The sequence below is a fragment of the Zonotrichia leucophrys genome, chromosome 2 (assembly GCF_028769735.1).
Source record: "Zonotrichia leucophrys gambelii isolate GWCS_2022_RI chromosome 2, RI_Zleu_2.0, whole genome shotgun sequence".
NCBI classification, from domain to species: domain Eukaryota; kingdom Metazoa; phylum Chordata; class Aves; order Passeriformes; family Passerellidae; genus Zonotrichia; species Zonotrichia leucophrys.
In genome coordinates this window covers 5957478-5979122 of record NC_088171.1, presented here as the reverse complement: position 1 = coordinate 5979122, position 21645 = coordinate 5957478, and the positions used below count along the sequence as shown (strand labels likewise).

The following is a 21645-nucleotide window of genomic DNA, read 5'->3' as shown; positions in this document are numbered from 1 at the left end:
CAAAACATCCTATTCACAGCAGTGATTATACATGTGTGCATTGGTGTCTATAGCACCATCTAAAGAAGAATTAGGGAGAAAAAATTACCTGAATCATTCATAAACTCTTCATAACTGTCCCATGTTTTATTAAAAAGCTCTGAAGTGTTCCTGATACACTTTTGCCTGAGATTGCCCTTAAAAAGCTGGAGGCCTATGAGGGCAAAAACACTCAGGCAGAAAACGGTCAGGATCATCACATCAGCAAGCTTCTTAACAGACTGGATAAGGGCCCCTACAATGATCTTAAGCCCTAAAAAAACAATATAAAAAGGAAAAACAGGATGAAAAACTGAGATTCAGATATCATACTTGATCAGATTTAAAACAATGTATAAAAGCCAAAGTATAAGAATTACAGGATAATATATGGCAAATATATTTGCTATACAAGTATGTTTAGGGTGAGAGTGACTAATATGAGAGAAATATTTTTTCCTCCTTTCTTTGACCCTACAATTTTAAGATGTTCCTCTAATCCCTGAAAAATATTCATGCAAAGATAGCGAACCAGAGATCATCAGTTTTCTTTATCCATGAAAAGTAATATGCCTAATTCAAATTATACTTCCAACACTGGTAATTTCTGAAGATTATATCCAATCTGAACTTCTCCTGACAGGTACTGATGATGTAAAATAATTAGTAGTAAAGAGTCGCCAGTATGCAGAATTATTTCTGTGGAACCACAGCACACACATTCTGTAAAACTGACATTATAAACTCTGAACAGTATCTATAAAAGCATAATGAAAACAAACTATATTTGATATTCTTTCTTACACTTGATTTATTCTGGCTGGGACAGATTAACTGAGAAACTTTTTGTGTGCACAAATTCAGCTGTGTCTGCAACTTATGAAAGACACAGGGAAAAAAAAATACAGGCAAAAGCCAAAATTTTGAATGAAGCAAAGAATGAGTTGTAAATAGGAGAAATTACTCAGCAAGTAAGATTTCTTACCTGGGACTATTGAAATGGTTTTTAAAGCCCTGAGAACCCTGAAAGTCCGGAGGACGGACACATTCCACCGTACATTGACTATTCCCACATACCTGTAAAGAGCAGATGTGAAATACCAAGTGCTTGAACAGAGTTAACAAGGCAGTTATTTACAGTGGTCATTCCTGGATGTCAATCTTTCCAAGCATGTTTTAAGCTTTAAAAAGCTACATATCAAGGATTTGTCTATTTATCAAACTGAAATGCTTTTCTTCATTATTAGTTTCCCTCTGAGGTGGCTCCTGGCTTGTGCACAGCTGCTTTTGTGTGAGCATCTTTAGACATCATTCATTTAAAATACAAAGGTACCACTCAATATTATGAATTTAAAAATGCTGGCTGAGCTGTTTTGATCTCCATTCTGTAGCTGCATTTAACCAGGATATAGAAGCTTGCTAATTACCAGAAAATCGGGTTTTAACTACGAATTTTGGAGATGGAGCCATAATTTAATCTGCTATCCTGGTGTCTATACCCATCACCTTAACTGCAAAATTATATTTTCATTCATGGGGTCAGCAAGTCTGTATTTTTACCCAGCTCCTGCATTTCACCAGTCTCAACACATCCCTTCACAGATACCCAACACTGGGAATATCTTGCTCTGCACAGCTCTGCTCCCTTCTTGAAAGACTAAAATATTATTGTAATACAGGGAGTGCTAAACCAGGGGAAAAGTCAATGTTTTAGACAGTTTCAGGTGCAATTAGGAGCCATGGGCTGGTTTTTAAACCACAGACAGCCTTTTGCACCACAGCAATGAGAATTTCTAGCACAGAGAGAGGAGGCAGGTAATCCATATTTTATTTGTTCCCACTTACGCCATGACAATAACGGAGAAATCCAACCAGTTCCAGGGATCCCGGAGGAAAGTGAATTCATTTAGACAGAATCCTCTTGCCAATATTTTTATCAATGATTCAAAAGTGTAAATGCCAGTGAAAGTATATCTAAGGAAGGGAGAAAAGAGCCAAATGGAAAGAGCAGTGTTAGCATTCAACAGAAGAGGCACAGTCAGACTATTTAATGTTTGGGCCAGCAAAGTGAGACAATGCTGGAGAGAACAAACAGATTTCTGGTGGATTTCAGTGTATTCCATCTGTATCTGTGTCACATGGAGCTGGAAACAGTAGCTGACTGCAACCTGGACATGACTATTGATGTGCAACCCACAACACACTTTTTGGCATTCAACAGTTTTTTCCAAATTCTTCCTGTGAAGCTCCATAATTTCAGAAACACCAGACTCCCAGTTACTGGGTAAAATAAAGATCCAAATTTCTATCTTCCTCCACTTTCAAGTGGCCAAGTGAACGTGTGATGTGCTGTGTTTTTTCCTTTGGGCACACAGCAACCATTTCTGTGTAGAATATTAAAAACACTTAGAGGAATACAAGAGAAGAGGGTTTTCAATTTAAGATGGCAATTATTCTTATTAATGGAAAATTATCAGTAAAAGCTCTTCTGGACTTAACTGAGTGCACTTATAATTTCAAGGAGGCACTGATATCCCTACAGAATTCAAAAGGCTTTCATTTGGTAGCCAGCAAATGCACTAAGAAATTATATGGATGTAATGCTTCCCTTTTTATTTGGAAAGAAGTATTCTGAAATTATTCTTGAAATGCATTTGAATGGTAGCTGATGTCAACAGCAGATACAACTCTGATCCAACCTTTAACTCTCTCATAGGTGGAGTGGCACCTCTGCATCTTCTGGTGTTTTAATACCATGCAGAGTTTTGTTCCCGCTTGCATGACAGTTTGCCATTCCAAACTGTTTCAGTGTCATTTAACATGATATAGTAAAAAAATACTTTTAAACATGTTTTTAATACTAAGTATTTGGGAATCTTCTCCTTCATGTTAGGTGTTAGAATCATCAGTATTTGTATTCTAGTATTTTTGCCAAAGTGAAAAAGTGACAGCTGAAATAGTCTCTAAAATGCCCCAAAACCAACAAATCCATGGCATTATACATTTCAAGACTGACTGCAAAACATGGATTCATTGTGATTTAACATTGCAGGTGTTGGCAGCACCGAAGATAAAAGCTTTCCATTCTACCAGCACTCTGCAGGCCAAGTGCTTCTGACAGAACATTTTATTAGAGCAAAATTCAGGATTTCAATATAATTAGCCAGAATTTTGAAAGACAGCAACTGTCTGTGCTCAATCAGCATCAGTAGCAACAAGAAATACATCTTGATAGAGAGAAAATAATTACTGAGTAACTTCAAAAAGTGGGAAAACTGGAGCAGCAAGAACAGACATGAAGCCAGTTCAACAGTTGGACCTAATCAGCACTTATTCTGTCCTATTACACCAAAATTATTGTATATAGTAGGCTTAAAGAGAAAGCTACTTCCTCAAATAAAGTCTAAATTTAAAAACCCCCTTAAGACAAGCAACTTTCCCTTTAAATCTCCCACAAATTATCTCAAATGAAAGTGTCAAGTCTCAATAACTCAGTACAGCTACATAAATAAAAAGCATACATACCCACAGATACTTACTCAACATATGTGCTCCATGAAGGTGATGAAGACTTATGTGACTCAGAGCGAGCCATGAATACACAATTAGTTATGATGGTGCACATGATAAACCAGGTGAACCATGTAAGTCATGGGAGTGAAGGCAAAGAATATGACATGGATTCAGAAATGTGACTAAACATTGCATCAGCCACTGGCTGATATTATCTGGCTTTTTGTTTAAAGCACTTGTAAGAACAGCATGCACAGGTATTCAGTGATTTTGAGCCATGCTAGATGGCAACACACTATTGCTGTTATTCAGGGATTTCTGTATTGATTACAGATCTGCTGCTCTAAGCGTTTCCAGCCTGGAAAAAGGACCCTCAACTACTTTAGGACTGGGTGGAAGGATGCAATTTTAGTTTCATTTGTTGGCATACAAGTTAAACACTTGCCCAAATCACACAGGTGGAGCCCAAACCTACCTCTGATCTGGCAGAGCTCTTCTCTTCCAAAGGACAGCATGAAATCTGACAGTGTGATTGCAGGAGTCTCAAACAGCTCTAGATCATAGCATCACAGGACATGCTGAGTTTGAGGGGACCCATCAGGATCATCAAGGCCAAGTCCTGGCCCTTTTCAGGACATCCCAAGAGTCACATCATGTGCTTGAGAGCATTGCTTCAGGCTGGTGCTGTGACCACTCTCTTGGGGAGCCTGTTCAGTGCCCAGCCACCCCTGGGTGAAGAACCTGTTCCTGATATCCAACCTAAACCTCCTCTGACTTGGCTCCAGCTGTTTCCTCAAGTCCTGTCACTGTTCACCAAAGCAATAACATCAGGGTCTGCTCCTCCGCTGCCCCTTACAAGGAAGCTGAAGGCCAGAATGAGTCTCCCCTCAATCTCCTCTTCTCCAGGCTGAACAGACCAAGTGCCCTTAGCCACTCCTCACATGGCTTCCCCTCCAGACCATTCACCATCTTCCCTGCCCTCCTTTGGATGCTCTCTAATAGATTAATGGGGTTTTTATATTGTGATGCCCATGTTTAGCCAACTCCAGGGTCTCCCCAGGTGCTGCCTGGGACCTGCTGGCCCAGAGAACAGGAGCTTGGGCAGCGACCTCATATGTGGACACCAAAGCTCAAGGACATGATTGTGACAGTGTTCACAGGGGTCTTAGGATGAGGGAAGAGATGAGGATCTGACTCCATGTTTCAGAAGGTTTGATTTATTCTGTTATGATATATATTATATTAAAACTATACTAAAAGAGTAGAAGAAAGGATTTCATCAGAAGGCTAGCTAAGAATAGAAAAGAAGGAATGAATAACAAAAGCTTGTGTTTTGGACAGAGAGTCCGAGCCAGCTGACTGTGATTGGCCATTAATTAGAAACAACCACATGAGATTAATCACAGATCTACCTGTTGCATTCCACAGCAGAAGATAATCATTGTTTACATTTTGTTCCTGAGGCCTCTCAGCTTCTCAGGAGGAAAAATCCTAAGGAAAGCATTTTTCGGAAAATATCATGGCTACACATGATCTGGGGCTGGATCTCATGCCTTGTTGTACCACACATGTGGGCAATCCATATGGAAAGACATCCATCTTGGCCATTATCCATCCCCTCCATCCTCACCAAAAAACAAATCCTGGCTTTAGCTCTAGGCATGGTCCAGCAGTTAAAAGGAGCTGAGCCAGTCAAGGAAATGCAAATATCAGCCAAATTCCACCCAGAGAAAGCCCCAGATGAGAGGCACTGCTGTTCCAGGGATGTGTGCACACTGTTGTGATGACAACCTCGTGCCATTGAGGTTACCTCACACCACAGATGGCTGGAAATCTGAAATCCACACAGGGACATCACAGACTCCACTCTGGGTCTGGTTCAGTCTGAAGCCACAGCTCAGGTGTCCTTCCCCATGCCAAACTGGAGCAATACACTTGTGATTCTCCCCCCCTAAATTTGATATATGAGGTGGGATCTATATTACCTTTATATTCCCATAGCCTTCCCTGCAACAGAATTCGGGAAATTTTTACTTTCATATACCACATGTACACTCTTTCAATCTTATTTCCCAGAGAAACTAAGTTTATATGGGTTTTGTTTCCTGTGTGTGCTTGCCTAACTCAACCTTTTCTCTCAAAACTGGCCAATGGTTGATCAGCTTTGGCACATGAGTTTAATTTAATTCCCACATTTGGGTAAGGAGAAGATGAAAAAGAGGATAGAGATCTTATCAATCTTCTCACTGGGAAAGGCTTCAGAATGAGATATTTGTTTATGACACATCAAGAAATCAATATCAGAGCTGAAAACACAAATCTCTAGAAAATCTTGCCTAATAAGCCATATACTCACAAAGCTTATTTCTGTGCATCACAAAAGTACCAAAATCACCTAATAATAGCTAATAATAGCTAATAATAATCACCTAATATTATCTAAGGTGATTCATAATTAGAATCTATCTATAGTGAGGAAAAGACCAGATTAACTCAATGCTGTAAAATACAAAAGCACAGGATTATGTAGGGTTTTATAATCAAAAAGAGTGAATAAAGCCAATAAAAGGATATGAATGTACTAAAATTTTAATTGCTCTTCTTCGTATTGGGTGGAAAGGACTGAAGATCCACAGGGCACGTGTAGCAGTAAATCTGTAGATTATTTTCTGCTTGTTTAGCACTATGAAAACCTTTTAAAAATAAATAAACAAGAATTTGTCAGGAAGTTGAACACAAAACTTATATTTGTGCTATATCCTGTTGTGTCAGTCATGAGCAAGAGCTTGAATTTCACTTTATCCTGGTTAACTGGAAGAGCTGAATACATTTGCTAACCTTTCATTAGAAACTTCAGCTCTCAGGCTGCAAATTTTTCCTTAGCATAAATTTCTTTTTTCAACCTTGTGATTTGCAAAGAGCTGTGCACAAAACTAATCTTGCTAATGATTATTCTCTTAAAATAGAACAAAACACTCATTGAGTCAAGATATACAAGAGGTGCAATGAAGAACTGCAGCCTTTTTCATTATTTTCTATTGTTGACAGTGATCCTCTAGCTCCTGGACTGTAGAAATTAGCTCAGTGTTTAACATCCTCTCAAGCAAAAAGCATAATTCCCAACAGATTAGTTTCCATTTCTCAGTTTGTTATTGAAAATCATATTTTTCAGTATGTCTCAACTGGAATATGGAGCTTGAGTCAGGAGATTGTAAGGATTCATCAGCAATTATTTAAAATAATCTTTATGCTTAAGTATCATTTATTGTATGTGTAAGTGGAACAAAAGTATTGAGATGGAGTGAAATGCATTGTTCAAAACTATGGAATTTACGAAAATGTACAAAATCATATACAAAATTATGTACAAAATTACTAGAACTCCTAATTATTATAATTTCTTTCCCAACCCCCTTTTCTTTCTTCATCCAGCTTATTTTTTCTGCTTCTATTCTGATTCAAAACTTAATTGATTTCATATTACTTCATTCTAAAAATTTAAAGTTCAGCTTTTTTTAAAAAAGATTACTGCACATCACTCAGCTGTGCCAACTGCATGCATTGTTTAACCTAGAATGGGATGCAAATTTGTATAAAGGGATGTAGGCAGAGCTCTTTGACAGATTTTCCACAGAAACTTTTGGCAATGCAATAAATTAAATTTAATTAATTAAAAATAAAATCCGAGGATCTTGGTTGGCTCTAACCTTATGATCTTTGTAGTAAGGGTCGACATCCTCCAGTGGTTCCCCAATGAGCTCTGGAGGAGGATTTCCATAGAGAGCTGGCAACTTCTGGAAAGCTTTGAGGTCAAGCTGAGGACGATCCTTCTCCTCAGGTTTCTGCTCTGTGGTATTTTTCGGACATTTCTTTTTGGCAGCAATTCTCTTTTTGATGGCTGCCAAGGATTCCTGAGTGAACCTGCGGAAGTTGTTGGTACCAGGCCCCAAGAATTCAGCCATTTTTCATGCTCCTCTTCCTGTCACTAATTCTGTCCAAACAATAGAAACAGGCAAAAAGGAAGTCAAGGAACTCCAAAACAGGCAAGTTATGGAAATGAAACAACTGTTAGCCCATGCATAGTAAAGAAAATCAACTTTCTAAGCCATCAGGTTCTACAAAGGAAAAGAAAAGAAGAAAATATATGATGAATACCTTTTTCAGTGAGATGTCTGCTCAGTATTTTTTTGAATTATTTGCACAGATAGGATGTGAGCAAAGCTCTATAAACTTAAGAGTGTATTTGGAGGACCTCATATAAGATACACATAATCCTAAACGCTCTTCAGCTGCTCAGAACAAAAAAACAAAACCCTACTCTGGTTCAGCCCAATATTTCTAAATGGGACAGTAAAACTCATCCAACTGCAACATCAAATGCGTGGAAGCTGTCAACAACAGAAGAATCAAGTATTAAATTAACTAATGCAGATGGGAATACTCAGATGGAAAGTCCATCCTGGTGGAGCCAGCACAGGAATGAGCAGCGTCCAAGAGGATTTAATTTGTGACACACAGAGGATGGAGCACAGAAATGCTTGATCTGACAAAGTTTATATTTTATGCCTTCCTCTCAGAACAAAAATATTGAGAATAGGCTAGAAAAACACTTTGCATTTTTTATTAAGAAATCTGGCCAGGTTTTGGATAGAATCCATCCACTAAACACAACCTGAGTGCATGCTCTGAAGGAAATTTCTCCAAAATATTTTCTTTGATTCTGACCTCTGGGTGGACGTTGTTAATTCAGTGAAGGGTCAGGGAACTCCTGAGCCTGTGCAGCCCCACTGTGCAATGATCCCACCTGGCTGAGGGCTCTCCCTGGAGTGGATCAGTGCTGAGCAGGCACAGAAGATCACCTAGAGGCACTCAGCCAGGATTTTTCATTCAGAAATTGCCACCACCCTTTCAAGTGTGCTTCAAATTTTAACTCCACAACAGCAGTGAGAACTTAATCTTGAAATTTAAAGTCTCCTGCCTGACAACTTATTCTTCCACCTTTCTTTTCCAGACACTACATGGAACACCCCAGGAAAGCACAGCCTGAACCAAGAGGCTTTGTTTTACTTTGTAAACAATTTTTCTGTATGTGCTGACTGCCTGTACCTTCCCCTGTCATGCAATGCCATTTCATTTCTCCCCAGATACAGCATGATTTCAGCTGACCTCACATTGCTGAGCTGTAGGAAACCATTGCTGTGAGAACAACAGCTGGAGGCCAGTGCCAAACTAACTGCAGTGAAATTGCTCCATTTTTGCAGTCTGCCTGCCTCTCCCATTAAGGCAGCACACGAAATTATGAATACGAGAAGTAACCCTTGCTCCCAGCACAAATTAACATCATTTCTGGAAGAGAAATAGGACAGTCAGGCAAGAGTACTCATTATTCCATACTTTTCAATATAAGGTTAATAGTCTGGAAGCTGTGTGCAATGTTAAAGCAAAAACAAAAACTACAACATCCACTCACAAGATTTCAAGCTTTATCTGGACAAAGTGGTGTTTGCTTTGTTGATGCTCAGAGTAATTCAGATGTTGTGGTATCAGTAATGGGAGCTGTGAATGATGCATGAAAAGATGCAATTTCTGTGCAATGCACAGAGGGAATACAGTAATTACTTTATTAGGCTTTGTGCCAAATTTTCCAAACATACTCATCCCTCCACTTCCATAAAAGTTTACCTGATCTCAAAAGTTCGCCATTAAAATTCTGTGTTTGTTGCAGATTTCATTGCGGTTTTATGTCTTCCCTTCCAAGAAACCATCTTGTAACCTTCTAGAAAATAAACTTTGATTATTTTCCCTCAAGACTACTCCAGGGCAGAGGAGATTCTAGGAAAACAAGAGGTTGCTGGCTAAAGCCAAGGATGGGGAATTGGAAGGAAGCAGGAGGGCACACAGAGCCTGGATTCCTTTGCCAGAGCTGGAGAGCAGGCAGGGAGATCTTTCCTGGTGGTTTTATAAATTGCTTCAAACAGTTATGGAAAAATTAATTTTTCAAACATTAGGGGAAGGAAATCAAGCCTTGAGCTTGTTGTCCACGTGTCAGCAGCAAAATTTCCATGAGAACAGCTGCAAGCCATGGAGGAAAAGGCTAAAACTGCACTTGTCATCCATGGGCAAGTCTGAACAAATCAGCCTAATGCTGAATAAAATCTAACAATTGTTAGAAATTGAGTAACTGGGGACAAAATGTCCCTGATTCTTTCAAGCATCTTTAAAATATCTTGAAAATAACTTCTGTTACTCATAGTCTCAGGGAGGGTGGCACACAAAAGACAGTTGAGATGTATTTAGGTTTTATGTGAGCAGGTATCAATGGAGCAATTTGACCTAAAGTAGAAAAAATGTTAATGCAAAACCATTTTTACCCTTCATGTCACAGAAGAAACAAAGTACAATTTTGGCCTTTTCTCAAGACTTGAAATACCTTACAAAATGTGATAATTTTCAAGAGATATTTAATATCTCTTGAAAATTAATATTTTTCTTATCCTTGGAATTCCTGAAGACCAAACACCAATAATGAAATCACCATGACCAAATAATAATTATTTAAATTAAAAACCACAAGGAAGCAAACAAAAAATCTTTTATGATGTTTTCTATCAGCTGTCAAACATACTTTCTATGAATTATTGCTCAAATACCAAAATGTGTAGCTGGATATATTTTCAAAGTAAGTAAGGATGCCTTCTTCCAAATTTATTTTCCTCTTTAAGAATACTCTTTGTAAATAAACTGGGAAACAAGGTTATTGTCAAAGATATTTTCTCTCCTTTAAGTGTGATAACGATCACTCCAATTCAAACCCAGTTAATAAATAAACTTGTTCTCAATTATTTGCTTTTACGGCTTTGTCACCTGTTATAAAAAGAGGTGGAAAATGTTGATTATTTCTCTGTTCAGCATGACTGAAATAATTAGTATGATCAGAGTGGCCAGGATTACCCTATTTCTTTTTGTTTGGTTGGGTTTTTAACTTGGCAGATTGTTACTGTGCTTCACTTGGGCTGTGTTACATCTTTCTACGCCTGAATTTCCAGATAAGAAGTCAAACTTTTCTAGAAATAAATAAAAAATGTAAGTAATAGTAGGTCAAAGTTTCTGTAGAACTGTTCTACTCTTTCCACAAAAATGTTTCTGTGTTTTGAGGCAGATGATTTAATCAAACCAAACTGACATTTTCTTAATGTCTTCTAAGATATTTAACATGTTAAAATAACACTTGCATCTTAACACGTGTAACTTTTTAATCAGAGAATAATTTGGGTTGAAAGGGAACTTAGGAGGTTCCTCAAAATGGATAAATCACAAGGTCAGGGCTTTACCCAGACAAATCTTCAGGAACTGAGTTGGCACAACCTCTTTGAGTGACCTGTTCCAATACTTGACTGTCTCAACCCATTTGGACCCCCCTTTTTTTTAATTTATGCCTCTTGTCTTCCCACTATACAAAACTGTCACAACAAAAAAGAAAGAAAATATTGCATTCATAGAATAATTGAACGGTTTGGGTTGGAAGGGATCCTTAAGATTATCCAGTTCCAGTCCCCTGCTATGGGCTGGGACATGTTCCACTATCCCAGATTGCTCCAAGCTCTGTCCAAGCTGACCTTGAACACTTCCAGGGATGGGGCAGCCACAGCTTCTCTGGGCACCTTGTGCCAGGGCCTCACCACCCTCACAGGAAAGAATTTCTCCCTAGTATCCAGTTCAAATCTCTGTCAGTTTAAATCCATTGTCCTGCCACTCCATTCTCTTGTCTTCATTCCCTCTCCAGCTCTCCTGGAGCCCCTTTAGGCACTGGAAGGAGCTCTGAGGTCTCCCTGGAGCCTTCTCTTCTCCAGGCTGAACATCTCTCTCAGTCTGTTTTTTATTTGAAAGGTAAAAGGCAGCCCCCAAAATGCCTCTCTATAAGGAGAGCACACGTTACCCCTTCTTCAGCCCATTTAGTTGCTCCTCCATTGCAGCCTGCAAGGAACTTCTCCCAGGTCTGGTTTCCACCATCCTGTGCAGCTCCACTGAGATTGTAAAGGGAGGCAGACCCTACATCCTCCTTGAAATCAGCAAAATTGTGAATTCAGAGCCGCTAATGATGAGTAAACACAGAGATTAACACAAACACATGGAGAGCGCCAAAAAAATGCAACAAATTTTTCTCACTAGTGTGAGACAAATCCCCACTCTTTATACTGGGATTTACTGTTCTGGGCTGGGGAATGAAGGTAGCAAACAGTCTGGAGCTTCACAAAATAATTCACCTGATAAAACCAGTTAGCATTCATCCAGAATGCCCCTCTAGGTGGGATTCCTTTTACCTCAGTGCAGACGCCTCGGAGTTACACAGTTACACCTCCATGAGCTCTCACATTGCCTGCTGAGACCCCTTTCCACTTTTACTGCAGGAAAGAAGTGCCAGGACATCCCTTTTGTCTGTCCAGAACGGCCAAGACCCCTGCCCGGGGGCTCAGAGACCCTGGCACAGAGCCCAAAACACCTGTGGGTTTGATTATGACCCATGGAGCAAATTACCAACGTTAGATGAAGATCTGCAAGCCTCGACAATTTAGCTAGAATAATAGCGAAGTTGTCATGGAGTGAAAAAGGTAGATTTTGGGGTTTTTGCTATGGGGGTTCAGGAGGCAAGATGGAGGAATCTGGGCATGTCCTGCCTTTCTCCTTCTTCTTCTTGGCCTCCAAGTTCTGCTGTGATGTTGGCACTTTTAGATTGGTTTAGAGTAGAAGCTCACTGTCTAATATAGGTGATAGGTATTGGAAAGTAATTGTAAATATTGTACAAATATTTATATTGTATAGTATATTGACATAAATATTGTATAGTGTAAAGATATAAAACTGCCCCGGGGGCAGGCAGAGTGCCTGGACTGTCTTGCTGAGCTGACCTCTGCAAGCCAGGAGAAAAAATTTTAAAGATAAGAAACAATAAACAAACTTGAGACTGAGAAATTAAGAGCTCTTACTCCTTCTTCAAGCGCAGGGCTGGGAAAAGAGACTTTCTAATGTTTCTCAGGGTCACTCTGATCAGCAGAGATCCTGACACCAGTTGACTACAATTAATGACCTGAGATGTCTCAAGTAAGACGAGATAAATTCAACTCTTTGCACCCATTACACCCACTCTTCTCACTGCCCCTACTAATGGACACCTGCTAAACTTCCAAAGATTGGTGATTCTACAGTCAGTGGGGGGACTGGGCAAACATCATTAGTCACCAGCAGACTGTGAACACATAAAAATTCCATGATTGCCTAATACTGAATTGTCTCGTTAATGGCTACTTCCAGCACGAGCCTTCTTAGCAATTAGTGAAGCGTTAAGTCACATTTTCTTTTGCCTGGTAAGGGGGAACTAATTTTCAGCTACTTTGCCATCATAAATAATTTAAATCTATGCAGAGATCACTTTCTGTAAGTGCTTGAGCAGTCAATTGACAAGTTGTCAAATGGCCAGTTGCAAGCACTGAGGAAGCACAGGAACTCTGTGACAGCACAGGAGTGAACCTGGGAGAAAAGAGCTCAAAAGCTGCTCATGACCATGGATGAGCCCATTGCTGCTGGAGTTAGGATGAGTTTGGTGTAACCACCTGGCCATTAACATCAGTCCATGAACTTTAACTGGCAGCTTTGGTGTCCCCAAGGAAATAGCCAAAGCATGGAGACAACCTGTTGGTCATCAAGAGGAGCAAAAGCCTCCAAAAGTGGCCAGAACAAGATTGTAAAAGCCAACAGCAAATGTGGCAGTGTGGTTTGCACTGAGTCATCATCATCCAGGCATTCCCTGGCCATCCCTGTCCCTAAGGAGAGTGGTGTAACCAGAAGACAAGGAAAGATTGGTTGGAAACTCCACAAGCCAAGAACAGGATTTGGAATTATGTCTCCAACCTCTGAGGAGCCCAGGGAGTGGAGAAGACCCCAAGGAACCTCCACAGCTCAGGACTGTGGTTGGAACAGTTTTACAGGAAAGTTAACTCATAAAATTGCATGTATTTGAAGTGTGATAATATCTGAATCCACTGATCCTCCACACTATGGCTTTATATGGTGGCAACTGCACAAAGAATTGATATAATCTCTTATTGGGATTAATTGAGATACTCTCTTTCCTCTGTTATTACGGAAACTGATCAGGTGCTGGTCAGATGGCAGGGAAATAAACTACAGGTGTGAGGTTTTACAGAACAAAGAGAAGAAACAGGACAGGACCCAGCCCTCTCCTAATTTGAATAAGAAATGGAATATATATTGATTTACAAGTGCCATACCAAGAAACATCAGCAGGCCTGGGGAGGGGGATTTAAGAAGTGTGACCAGACAGTGTGAATCACTCACTTTCATCACTCTGAAGTGGGGAGGAGGAGGAGGAAAAGGAGAAGGAAAAGGAGAAAGGGAAATGCATTCATTTCACCCAGAAAGGGTCCTGCCCAAGGAGCACAGTGGAGGGAAGGTGAATGTGCTGCAGGTTACATTGGGCTGCCAGGAGCAGGGCAAGCTGTGATTTTTAACCATATATTTTCTACAGTGCTGTACTGAACCAGCTGCAGATTTTATGGATATTCAGTCTTTGAAACAAGTGGAGAATCTGAGTTGTCTTCACCACTAAGGAATCAGAGCTATGCTCTCACTGCCTCTAACATCCAAGAGCTTAAGGATATCCATGTAAGAATTGCAGTTGTTAACTGAAGTTTTTCTGCGTTTGAGATTTAGGTTTTTACAGGTCACGCTAAGTCAGATTTTTTTGTCTTTCCACATGTAAGCAGTGTTTCAAAAGTGGTTAATGTGATTAATGGTTCTATAAATTTATAACTCACATTAACATGACTTTATTACAACAGACAAAAGCTGTAGATAGTCATGGTTTGGATTTTGGACTGTTGTCATTAACAGAAAGGAATAAATGCACCAAAAGTATCACAGACTTGCCATTTTGTCATTTTGAAGATTCCTTAAATTGTGTACATTGTGTACAAAAAGGTCTCTCAGCAGCTAAATATATGGAGAAAAAATCTTAAGACAAAATGCAAGAGAAATATTTCTCCCAATACCATTACAAAGTTGAGCTGGTCCATGAAAGAACACCCCTCATCTGTCACTAAAACACAGTGAAAAATGCTTTTAAGTTTAAAAAAAAAATATTTTGAATCCACAATCTCAATTTAACTTGGATTGCCAAAGGTTTAGTAGGTTTTTTTTAAATTATTTTAAAAATATTTTTAATATTTTAATTAATTTGTTTAATATTTAATTAAATATTCAAATTACATGGTCTTTTGTCTGACAGTTTTCTAAATATATTAAAATGTATCTAATCAGAAGTTACTTCTGAACAAACCATTTGAATTAGGTATGTAACTTAATAGTGTCACTTAATAAGGGCATGCATAATGTCATTAGGTTCCTCACTTTTCTTTATTAAATTCACTATTTTCCCTTTTCAAATTTTGAGATCTCAAATTTCAAAAAACTTTTTTTTTTGTAGATATGAAAAACAATCTCAGATCAAGCCAAATAGTTACAAAGAAACCCAAAATGTAATACAACAAAAAAATTTAAAACCTTTGAGACATGGAAAAGGAGCAGCTCCTGTACCACAGGAGGAACCTCCAGAGCATCTAGTTTTCCCAGGTTTCACTTATTGATTTATTTGCCCCTCAGTTTATAATGATAAAAGCATTCACCAGGCACAGTACAGCATATTCCACAAATAAAACAGATGCAATTCTGCCTTATTCACACACACACAAAAAAATCTATTTAAAATAACATCCATTCTAAAGTCTCAAAAACCAAATGTGAGTCTGTATGAGAACAATATTACTAAGCATAAACCTATGTAAGAGAGAGCAATGTTATAAAGCTTAAGGTTATTGAAATTTTTCTGTCTTTGCTTTGAAATAAATATTATAACTACAAAATCTGAAGTTTGTAGATTTTATATATATATATATATATGTATATGTATATATATATATCTATATCTGCAATTTTCATGCTCAGAAAAAAAACTTCCTCATATGCCTATTCACCTTTCTAGGATTCTATTTTTGATCTAGTTAACTTAATTCAGCCAAATAACAAGTCAAAAACACTGGGGAAACTCCTGTGCAAAGAAATAAATAAATATCCACTCCTCCCCAGTTCCACTTTTTTTCATGCCACTCAGGAAAAAAAATTGCTACTCAGGTTTTTTAATGATTTTTAGGCAAATAAAAGGTGACTGAAACCTATAGAAGAGTCTACCACAAACCACCTTTTTTTTTCCTAAGAAGAGAAAGTGCAGTAAACCACAGGACTTACATTATTTTCCATCCCTCTAAGTGAAGGTTCAAGGAGTCACTTCTTTCTGTGCGAGAGGAGCATGATCTCAGCCCAGTTGAATCCCCAGAAATAGTTGGAAAAACCTCCCCACTGCCTTTAGCATCCCTGTGTCCCCTTGCAGCGATCCCTCAGCACTCTGGAGATGCTGTTCCTCCAGGAACTGAGCTATTTGTACATGGGGGTGTTGAGGGAGGTGTCTGTGAGAGCCATGGAAGGAGCTGAAGTGATTGCACAGGATCTCCTGGGAGAGGCTCAGCTGGGGAGGCTCCAAGCTGAGCGTTTCTCCCTGATCCTGTTTCATCCCTGGGTTTCTGAGAGGCTTTCGCAGAAAATCAGGGAGGGAGGGTGGAAAAAGGGGGTGGGAAACAGGGAGGAAAATGTGTTTGTCAACCTCACAGTGGGGATGTCTGTGCTCCAACAGATTGTCTGAAGAAGGTGTTGGCCTTTATGTTTTCTTTGATTATCTCAGTTTCAATTTTCTTCTTTGGTACAGTGCAAAAAATACAAGGGTGGCTCTATAATGTTGAGGGGGTACCATTTGTCAGTTTTTCTGGGTTTGAATTTAAGGCACTTGAGATGGTGTTTCATGTTCAGACTCAGGTGTTTATTATTTCTTATCAGTAAAACAGTCTCACAACCATGAGTTCAGCAGCTTTTCATTAGAAGGCACAAAATGGCCAACAATCTCTTGTTCCAAGGGCTTTTAAGACTAAACTATCCAATTAAGAACTGACACCTGGATTATTTCCCCTTTAACCCAATAACTGATCCCAAAGAGTCCCAATGGGGACTTTTCTGCCCAATTACAAAATGCCACCCAAACCCATGGAGAAGGAGGAAGAAGAAGCATGAAGAAGAAACCCAGGACGACACCCTGTGCCCTCCATCTTGCTTCCATCCACAACATACTAAAAATCCCCAAACCTCAATTTCTCACCAAGTGACACACCTACACTGCTCTCTATAATCTATTTCACACTTTTGTGGGTTCCGGTCTATCTTGAAGTCTGGGAAACTTTCTCCATGAGTGAGGGTCAGAGTCAGTGCTGCCCTGGGGGTCAGGGCACCCCAGAGCAGACACAGAAATATTCCTAGTGCCCTGGGTTTCCACATAAAGTGAACTAAAAAACTAAAACTGAAGCTGAGTGTAAGACTGGAGGCATGGTGGTTGTTATCTTTCTCTGTGTGTGTGTGTGTGTGTGTGTGTGTAAATTTATGTGTGTGTGCATGAACATTTACATATATATCAGCAAAATGTCAGTGAATGCATAAGATTCATATATATATATATATCATTTAGGGTGTATATGATTGTTCTGGGGTTGCTCAGCCTGGAGAAGACTCCAGGGAGATGTAGAGCCTCTCTCAGTTCCTAAAGAGAGCAGGAGAGGAACTTGGGACAAGGGCATGGAGAGATGGGACAAGAGGAAATGTCTTCACACTGAGAAAAGGCAGGTTTAGGTGAGATATTAGGATGAAATTCTTTATTGTGAGGGTGATAAGGAACTGGAACAGATTATCCAGAGGAGCTGTGGCTGCCCCATCCCTGGAAGTGTTCCAGGCCAGCTGGATGGGGCTCAGAGCAACCTGGGATAGGAGAATGTGTCCCTGCCCATGGCAGGGGCACAGAATCGAGTGATCTCTAAGGTCCCTTCCAACCCAAACCAGTCTAGGATTCTGAGATTCATAATAATTTTATACATATGATGATTTTAACAAGAAATAAGTCAGAAGCCTGGGAAATTCACTCACTCCTGAGACCTGCAACTCCTCCCTGGCTGAAGCCCCTGTTGGGTAGGATGGGAGAGAACTTTGTCTTTATGGCTGTGCTTGCTCTCCTAGAAAAATGGGATAGGGCTCATTCCCTGACCTTGAAGTTAATAGCGTATTAAATTTCTGTCCATAAAACTAAGTTTTCTTATCCTTCAAAAACAGGGAGAGAAAGCAAGAGCCCACCTCTCTAAGGAGGAACTCCAGCAATTTTAGAGGGTCCTCCCTATCCTGCAGAGGAACCAGAGCTTCCCTTGTTTCTCCATGTGGTTTTCTTAGGAACACAGAGTGTGATATCATGATTAGTCTGGTCCAAAGGATCAATATTTCTGAATTACTCTGGCTGATGAACTTTTAAGACAGAAAGAAGATGTTGTCCCTGCATTAAGCATTGGGTGCACAAGAAAAGGATTAATGTGGCATTCACATTCTCTGAAAAAATCCCTTAGCCCAGGATTTTTCTCCTGGCAAGCTGAAAAGCCTCTGAAAAAAAGGAAAACAATTCTTATCTCATTTGTTTCTCCTGTGTTGTGCTCACACATGGAATGTGTTTGGAGATTGTTTACCCACAGGTGATTGTTCCATTGGATTCTGCTGTGAGTTGTTTTCACTCTTTGGCCAATCAGTGCCAGGCTGTGTCAGGACTCTGGAAAGAGTCAGGGGTTTTCATTATTATCTTTTTAGCCTCTGTAAATATCCTTTCTGTATTCTTTAGTGTAGTTTAGAATAGCATTCTTTTATATAATATAGTATCATAATAAATTAGCAATCTGAGAACATGGAGTCAGGTTCATCATTCCTCCCTGCCACAGGGATCCTTGCAAATACAATAGATTAATTATTAGACACTAAAGAGAGAAGCTAAGAATGATACAATCACTACAGATACTTCACTTTCAGGATGTCAGCACTGGTTAAAATGAGGCGAATCCAAGGAAAGCAAACTGACCTCTGGGTGGAATTTGAGGTGGTGCCTCTCCAGCAAGAGAATGCATTAAAAATGTGAGCACAGTTCTGAAAAGATCATGCTGCTGGATCCTTCCCTATAACAAATACTCTCAGGATCAATAAAACAATTTGTTAATTCTTTCTTGTTTAATCCTTGGCAGCTTTTAAGTAGAAGTTGAGGTAGAAGAGAAACTTTCAAGGGAAGAAGTAGTCCTGCAACATCCTGAGAAAAATTCTATTTTTTTTCTCTTGAATTTCGGTTTGTTGCCAAATCTTTAAAGTTACCTTCTTTCAAAACAGGCAGTGATGTGACGAAGGGGGAAAAGAATTCGTGGTGGAACACCAGATCTCCACCTCTGATGTGCTGGTGGAAAATTGCTGTCTTTTGTCCCAAGCTTTGCTTTATTAGGCTCTAAATGTAATTGGTGTTGCTGTAGGAAGTTCAACTCTGTCTCGGAGGCTTTGGGCACAGGAAGTTTGAGTTCATTGGAAGATGCACATGTGAGATGGTGAGGAAGACCATCCAAAAATGAAATTAGGAAATTTCGTGTTAGGTTAAAGAGATAAAACACTTATTAATCCTCCTGACTTCTGAATTGTCACCACTATCCCACTTCAAAGTGGGATATCAGGTACAGAACAAATTAAAGTCATGTAATCTCTTGTTCCCTCCAAGCCACCTGTCTGTCATAGCTCCAATATAGCTTTTAAACCATCTGACATTAATTTTCTGAAGTGTGAGCTGTTTGAAGCTTAGGTATCAATGAAGGTGGGTAAAGTTCACCTCCATTGTACAAATATCTGCACTTTCCATTCATAAGAAAAGAACAGACAAATAATAAGGGTAGATTTTAAAATATATTTATGCCCTCTAAAGAAATACATAGATGCCAAATTGGATTTTCAGTGAGAATGGCATTGCAATCAATGTGACTTAAGCTCCTAAACACTCTTAAGAATGACACCATGAAGGGTCTCTAGCACCAGTTACACAGACAGCTTTCCTATCCATCTCCAGTATGGATAAATAAATTCAGAGATTTCACCTGAAGTTCCTTACATTTCACCCAAAGTTAGAGATTAATAGCAGACCTGAAGCAGCAGCTGGACTTGGCCTCCTCTGTCACTGTCATATTTTCTGGAAAAATCCCTTTGCCAGGATTTCTTCTCCTGGGAAGCTGAGAAGCCTCAGAGAAAAAGAAAAGCAATATTCCCTCATTTGCTTCTCCTGTGTTTTGATGCTTTGGAATGTGGTTGGAGATTGTTTATCCAACATGTGAATTGTTTTTACTTAATGACCAATCACAGTCCAGCTGTGTCAGGACTCTGGAGAGAGTCACAGGTTATTCATTAGTATCTTGTTAAACCTTCAGTAAGTATCCTTTATTCTTTGGTGTAGTTTAGTATAGCATAATTATAATATAATATAATATAATATAATATAATATAATATAATATAATATAATATAATATAATATAATATAATATAATATAATATAATATAATATAATATAATATAATATAATATAATATAATATATCCTTCTAAGAACATGGAGTCAGATTCTCAATTCCTCCTCCTTCTGAGGACCCTGAAAATACCATACTCCTCCCTATGAGTCAATCTCCTGTACTTGAGAGGAAATAGAACCTGCACTTTCAAGAGACAATAAATAATTATTGTCACCCATGGGTGAAGAAAGCAGGAAGGCATCTTGTGTTTATCTCTGGCTCCCCAGGTCCTTGTGCTCATCTGGAGATGGCCCAGACTGAATCAGAGATAGGATCAGCTCTCAGAAATTAAAACCATCCCAGGGTGTTTCTGAACTGAACTTTCTTTTACAGGTTTCTTTCCAGGCACATCCTTGTGTGCACTGAGCTATCCAATCTCGTGGTGAGGAGGTCACTAAATCCTCCCTGGCAGCCAGCCTGGTTCATCCCAGTGGCTGCTTGGAAAATCAGGTGTTTCGGGTTCTCTATGAGGCAAAGTAGCTTTGGGTCACAGCTCCCTGCAAAAGGCAGCAAATGCATGAAAAATGCAGAGTTGTTGAATTGCAGGAGCTGAAAAAAATTTAGTGGAAGGTGAGAGAAGCAGCATCCTGAGCTCTCCTGGCTGTGCTGATGAAATCTCCCTTGGGAATAAACTGGGATTTAGATGTGTCCCATCTCCTCTTAAGTGTGTGGGGAGAAAAAAGACAATCCCTGCTGGACAGAGAAGGGTGAGGAACCTTTGGCATTGACTTTTCCTTCCCTCTCCAAAATTAAATCCTTATTTTTCTCCACTGGACTCAGGGCAAATCTGTTTGAGTCCCCTCTACCCCATTAATAGGAAAAGTGAAGAATCCCCACCTCTAGCAAATTCAAATCCAGAGAGCAGCTGGAGGGAAATAAATCTCAAGCTGAAAGAAACTTTAAAAAGTAGAAATGTGAATGCTGCCATCAGAAAATCTAAACCTTGCTAAATGAAGAAGAAAATCAAAATGCATTCCCCATTTGTGAGGAATAAATATGGAAATATTATTAAAAATTAAGGTGTTTAGAGGGGAAATATGGAGAGGTATTTAAAGAGCTGAGAGATATCTGCATTCACAAATGATACAGAAATGGCTTAATGGAAGAGGGCAAATATCTGATAGTAATGGATATTTGAACTTAAGAAAAATTAATACTTAAAGACAAGTGAAACATTCATGTGATGTGTGTTTGCTATTAGAAAAGAAGAATATTCATTAAGTATAAAGCAGTTTAATCTAAAATAAATAATCTCTGCTCAGCTTCAAGTGAGAGTCAAATTACCCTTCAGTTTTACCCTCCACATCTTAGCAATAACTTTGAGGTAGGGAATGGTTACTTAAAACCAATACAAAGTAATTTCATTTCTTGTCTCTTGTAAAAAAACTACCAACTTATTTCTGTGTGATTCCTGATGATGCTGTAATTGATATGTGTGTACACACTCATCTGTTATGATAAATGGTGCCATTTCATGGTCATTTAGGAAGTAAGGAATGGAAGGTAGATTGTGAAAAATTATATATGAAATGCAGCAATCAGTATC

The 21645-nt window shown here is 39.2% G+C and overlaps 1 protein-coding gene across 1 annotated transcript in view; it reads right to left on the bottom strand.

The window, feature by feature from the left end:
* LOC135443557 (sodium channel protein type 5 subunit alpha-like) overlaps positions 1 to 16029 on the bottom strand; it is a 42866-nt gene extending 26837 nt beyond the window's left edge. The window contains exons 1-7 of the mRNA XM_064703848.1: positions 15850 to 16029; positions 7239 to 7522; positions 6107 to 6224; positions 3558 to 3663; positions 1864 to 1992; positions 1004 to 1095; positions 89 to 292 (exon numbers count right to left, since the gene is read on the bottom strand). Of these exons, the coding sequence (XP_064559918.1) occupies positions 89 to 292; positions 1004 to 1095; positions 1864 to 1992; positions 3558 to 3663; positions 6107 to 6224; positions 7239 to 7493 (904 nt within the window). The 5' untranslated portion in view covers positions 7494 to 7522; positions 15850 to 16029. The remainder of the gene's footprint in view (positions 1 to 88; positions 293 to 1003; positions 1096 to 1863; positions 1993 to 3557; positions 3664 to 6106; positions 6225 to 7238; positions 7523 to 15849) is intronic.
* Positions 16030 to 21645: the final 5616 nt, after the last annotated feature.